The sequence below is a fragment of the Apaloderma vittatum genome, unplaced genomic scaffold (genome assembly GCF_000703405.1).
Source record: "Apaloderma vittatum isolate BGI_N311 unplaced genomic scaffold, ASM70340v1 scaffold32460, whole genome shotgun sequence".
Lineage (NCBI taxonomy): Eukaryota > Metazoa > Chordata > Aves > Trogoniformes > Trogonidae > Apaloderma > Apaloderma vittatum.
The window spans coordinates 7,618-12,361 of NW_009696777.1; the positions used below are offsets into that span (position 1 = coordinate 7,618).

Genomic DNA, 4,744 nt, shown 5'->3' on the forward strand with positions numbered 1-4,744 from the left:
TGTCCTTTGTGGCATATTTGGCATTTGGGCTGGGCACGGGGCTGGCCACACTCTCCAGAAACGTGTATGTGGTGCTGTCGCTATGCACTACCTATGGCATCCTCTTCGCCACACTCTGCACGCTGCCCTACTCCCTGCTCTGTGACTACTACCAGAGCCGTGAGGTGAGCCCTGGGACCGGGAGGGGAGGGGGACTTCTGCGGCATCCCCTTATGCTGTGTCCCCTGCAGTTCGTAGGCTCACATGCGGAGGGCACTCGGCGTGGGATGGGCGTTGACATCTCCTTGCTGAGCTGCCAGTACTTCTTGGCACAGATCCTTGTGGCCCTGGCCATGGGGCCGCTGACAGCAGCTGTGGGCAGCTCCAGTGGCGCCATGTACTTTGCCAGCCTGATGTCCTTCCTGGGCTGTCTCTTCTCCTCCCTCTGTGTCACCTACGAGTCTCCACCTACTGAGGAGCTGCCACCCACCGAGGAGCAGCGCCCGCTCTTGCCTCGTGCGCGGAACCAGTAAATGGAGAAGCTGCTGCAGCCTCCCCTGCCTCATTGTGTTGCTCTCAGCATCCCCATCGTGGCGTGTTGGGCTCGTGCACCCCCAGGATGGCAGCAGCAGGCATGGCAAACAGCAAGGTCTGTGCTGGCTTCGCCAAGCTTTCCCCTGCCTGCAGGAGGACGAGGGGTGAGTCGGCAGCGCCTGGCAGCGCTCATCCTTCCCTTGAGGTGGCAAAGGCCCCTCTGTGCCCCTGGGGACACAGCAACAGGAAGCGGTGGTGTGTCAGTTTCCCGCCATTCCCTCCAGCTGCCCCACAGTGCCGTCATTCCCAGGGGGACCAGTGGCGTTATCCAGCCTGAGGCAAGGGACCTGGCAGTCTGATTCCCAGGCAAGGCAACCACAATATCTCGGGCAGCAGCGAGCCGCAGGGCTGCACACGCCGCTGCATGCACCACCAGTGCAGGAGTGCTGGGGCTGCAGTGCTCCACCAGCTTCATGGGTAGAAGGTGCCTTCTCACGGTCACATTCCCAGGGGGACCAGTGGCGTTATCCAGCCTGAGGCAAGGGACCTGGCAGTCTGATTCCCAGGCAAGGCAACCACAATATCTCGGGCAGCAGCGAGCCGCAGGGCTGCACACGCCGCTGCATGCACCACCAGTGCAGGAGTGCTGGGGCTGCAGTGCTCCACCAGCTTCATGGGTAGAAGGTGCCTTCTCACGGTCAGGTAGAGCGACCCCATCCTCTGTCACTGAGGGCAGCAGAGACTCCGGCGAGGCCTCATGAAGTGACGGGGCCAACCTGTGGGTCGCAGCATCTGCCCATGGTAGGCCTGGCTCTGGAGAGTGCTTTTCAAAACTTTGGAAAGGCCGAGAGTGACTGGTCTTGCTCAGGTGGCGTAAGTACTCTGTCAAGTGCCATGGCTGGGCTCATGGGCATGCAGAGCTCTCAGCAGCAGAACTGGTCCAGGAAAGTGCTGTGAGGTGAAACCACAGTGGCCCATCTCCCAAACCCTGCTCTTGTAGATTGTGGCTGTGGTCCATGGTGATGGTTGACCATATGAGCGCATTTCCTTCCACGTTAACTGAGACTACGATTTAGCAGGAGGATAGGCAGTTTTCTGTAACCCAGCTTTGGGAAGAAGGGTCTTTTTCCATCAACTTCCACTGGGTAGAAGCTCACTCTCAAAGTCAAGAATTTAAGAAAAAACGTTTGTGTGAAAACCTGCAGCACATCATCCTTGTTTCTCATACAGTTGTACCTTGTGATATTTTAAAGTCTGCATAGGAGGGTGGTGATCAAGTACTTGTCAGCTAGAGCTGCATCTTCCCAATCTCATTAAAACTAGTAAAAGGGCCGTGAGACTTCTTAATTATTCTGATTTTGGAAGTTGTTAAGTGTATGAGACCTTACACAAGTTCCAGTTAAGCCTGGGAGCCTTTTAAGTCTTGAGAGCAAAGATGAAAATAGAAACGAAGTTAAAACTATTTCTAGGATCCCTGTGAGCTGGCCTCTGTATTTGGGTAGGCAGCCAGGGTTCACCAAGGCTAATGGGCATTTTGGCCTTTGTATGTGCCGTGCATGGCATCTCTGTAGAGGCTATTTTTGCTCACCTGGTCTTTAGGTCCAGGAAGGATTTTCTCTGGAGGATCACTCCTTTTAAATGGGTTACAGTTAACTGTTCACCTAAATTTAATCCGATGCTTGATCTACGATGCCAAGATGAAATACCTTGTGTAATCTTTAGCTGTTGCGGGTTATTATACTCCAGTGCTGAAAGCATAATGCACAACTACTAAGAGTCTCTCATAATCTGCCCGAGTATTACTTTTTTATATTCAAGACGCAAGTTTCATGCTCCTCGGTATTGATTTACTGAAGTTACAAAGTCAAGCCTTCAGAGGTAAGGACTGTCAGAGTGATGCATCTGATCATCTTTTTTTGTGTTTTGTTGGGGCTTATGTAGTGTCGTATCAGCAGGCGTATCTGTGGTGTGCTGTTTCCTTGCTTATGGGACAGCCGTTTCCAAGAAGTTCAGAATGAAGCATGAGAAACTGTACACTTGGTGCTTCTGATTTCTGATAATCTAAAGACTTGGAGAATTTTTCTTTTCCTGTTGGTCTGCTATGTAACCTTAATTTCCCTCCCTTATCTTGCCAAACTTTTAAACTGAAAAAGTATTTATTTTTTTAGTCCCACTAGCTAATGCAGAAGTAGTTCTTAAAATGTTTCCTCCTCTTAAGTTTTGTAGCCAGCATTATTGCACTAAATGGATCATGAGCACTTTCCTTTTCTAAGTTGGAGTTGCAGATCATTGTGTTGCGAGGATCTTCAAAAGATGCATAGAACTGGTGAAACTAATGTATTTGATGGTAAGGTTTGTCTCTGCTTCTGTCTGTAAATAATACTATTAAATACATTTATATATAAAAGTATTGCTATGCCCGCATGCATTGCCCAACAGAATATATATATTACCTTTTCTATTTTATGGGATATGGACTTGATTTTGCATATGTATTTAATTAGTGTTTACATACATAGTACTTTTAAGGCAACATCAATGTATGTTAATTTGGTGCTTTGAGCAACACTGGTGGGGTCTGGAAAAAAAACAGAGCCTGCCACCATCATGCAGAGTTGGCAGTCGCACCAAATCCGTAGAAATAACTTAGAAGAGAGGCATTGCTTACTTGCTTATTCTCTTCCTTTGTTGTACATTTAGTGTTTTACAGCATTTACAATATGTGGTCACAGTTGAACTGTGAGCTGCAGAGTGCTGTTTACCTTTTGGAATCCAAATGCTTCAAATATTCAAAATCTGCGAGCTGTTGTTTAAAAGTAAGATGCATGAGTTGAGGGAGAGAAGTGACGTTAGGTTATGCTGTAGTTTAATCTCTATTCAGCGGTGCCTAAAGGTTAATTTTAAGTCATTATCATTAAAGTTTGCTTGATGGCAATTATTTGTGGGTGTTCATAAGTGTATTTCTAACACATGTACAGAAGTAGGGGAAAAGGGGAGAGGGATAGAGAAAGCACCTAATAATTGTCCCGTTTGTAACTGAGCTAGCTGTAACCCTTTCAGCATGTCTGCTGTTTGCTTGACCTCTGATGTGTCTCTGAAAAAAGACAACAATTTTGGAACTTCTGCTCTATCTTTGAATGAAGAAAATAAGTCTTTTCAAGAATCAAATAAAATAAAATTGCATGACCATATATGAAAGAAGCTATATTGGAAACTACTTCAAAAGAGCTGTTTTGACAATTTATGTTCTGCTAATGAGTAGTTGGTCATCTTGTACTCTATAACAGCTGCACTTAATTTTATTAAAAGAATTAGTCTTTGGGTAAAAGGTGGCTTTCTTTATGTTCTCTCTCCCTCAGACTGGAAAACAGCCTTAGTGAGACCTTTTGATGCCATTACTGTAAAACCCAATGGATTGCATTAAGTACAGTGAAGATACTGAGAATTCTGACTACTGGAGCTGAAATGCCAAGGGCTGTCTCCAGCATCTGTTTAATATTGACTTTTTCCATATGTCTGGGTGTAATGAGCTAGGCTAAAGCCTAGCTTTTCTGCTGGGAAGGTTTTTGTTGATGTTCACTAAGGAAATGGCCGCAGCAACTTCCCACTGCCTTTCCTGTGCCCCGAGCTGCTGCTACTGTATCAGAGTCAGTGGAAGGGAAGACGCTAGTGAAAGCGGGCTTGTATTCAGAGGAGTAAATTTCAGGCTGCAACATCCGAGACAACAGCAAAAGCTGTAGGGCACCAGCACTGGGACAGACTAGAGGTCTTTTACTAGAATCCTTAGTTTTCTTGGTATTGCCATCCATGCTGTCCCCTAGCAGGTTTGAACATGCTAGGAAGGCAGCGTTCTACACCATACACGGGCTTCTTCATGTGTGGCGGGCAAACTGAAGCTGGCACTAGTCACGCCATTGCTGCAAAAGCAATAGGCTAGAGCTAGTAGCGTGCTTTTAGGAAAAGCCACGTATACCTCCTTGAATGGTTCTGTACCTACGTAACAGTAGGAAACCCCGTTTTATATATGCTGCACCAAGTTTGGCAGCAACAGTAAACTTTTCGTAGAGGAGTTTAAAGACAGCAGCACGTGCACAGTGTAGAGTGTTCAAAGGACACTTTAATGCGGTCAGATGTGCTGACGGGGCAGGCTGATCCTCGGGCTGGGGTGGGCCGGCGCTGTCCTGGGTCAGCAGCCCCCCGGGCGTCCCTCAGGGCGCGTCGCCGGTCCCTG

At 47.7% G+C, this 4,744-nt stretch overlaps 1 protein-coding gene across 1 annotated transcript in view; it reads left to right on the plus strand.

Annotated features, from left to right (window-relative positions):
• SLC45A1 (solute carrier family 45, member 1) overlaps nt 1-521 on the plus strand; it is a 7,940-nt gene extending 7,419 nt beyond the window's left edge. Inside the window, exons 7-8 of the mRNA XM_009876262.1 lie at nt 1-164; nt 231-521. Of these exons, the coding sequence (XP_009874564.1) occupies nt 1-164; nt 231-512 (446 nt within the window). The 3' untranslated portion in view covers nt 513-521. The remainder of the gene's footprint in view (nt 165-230) is intronic.
• Nucleotides 522-4,744: the final 4,223 nt, after the last annotated feature.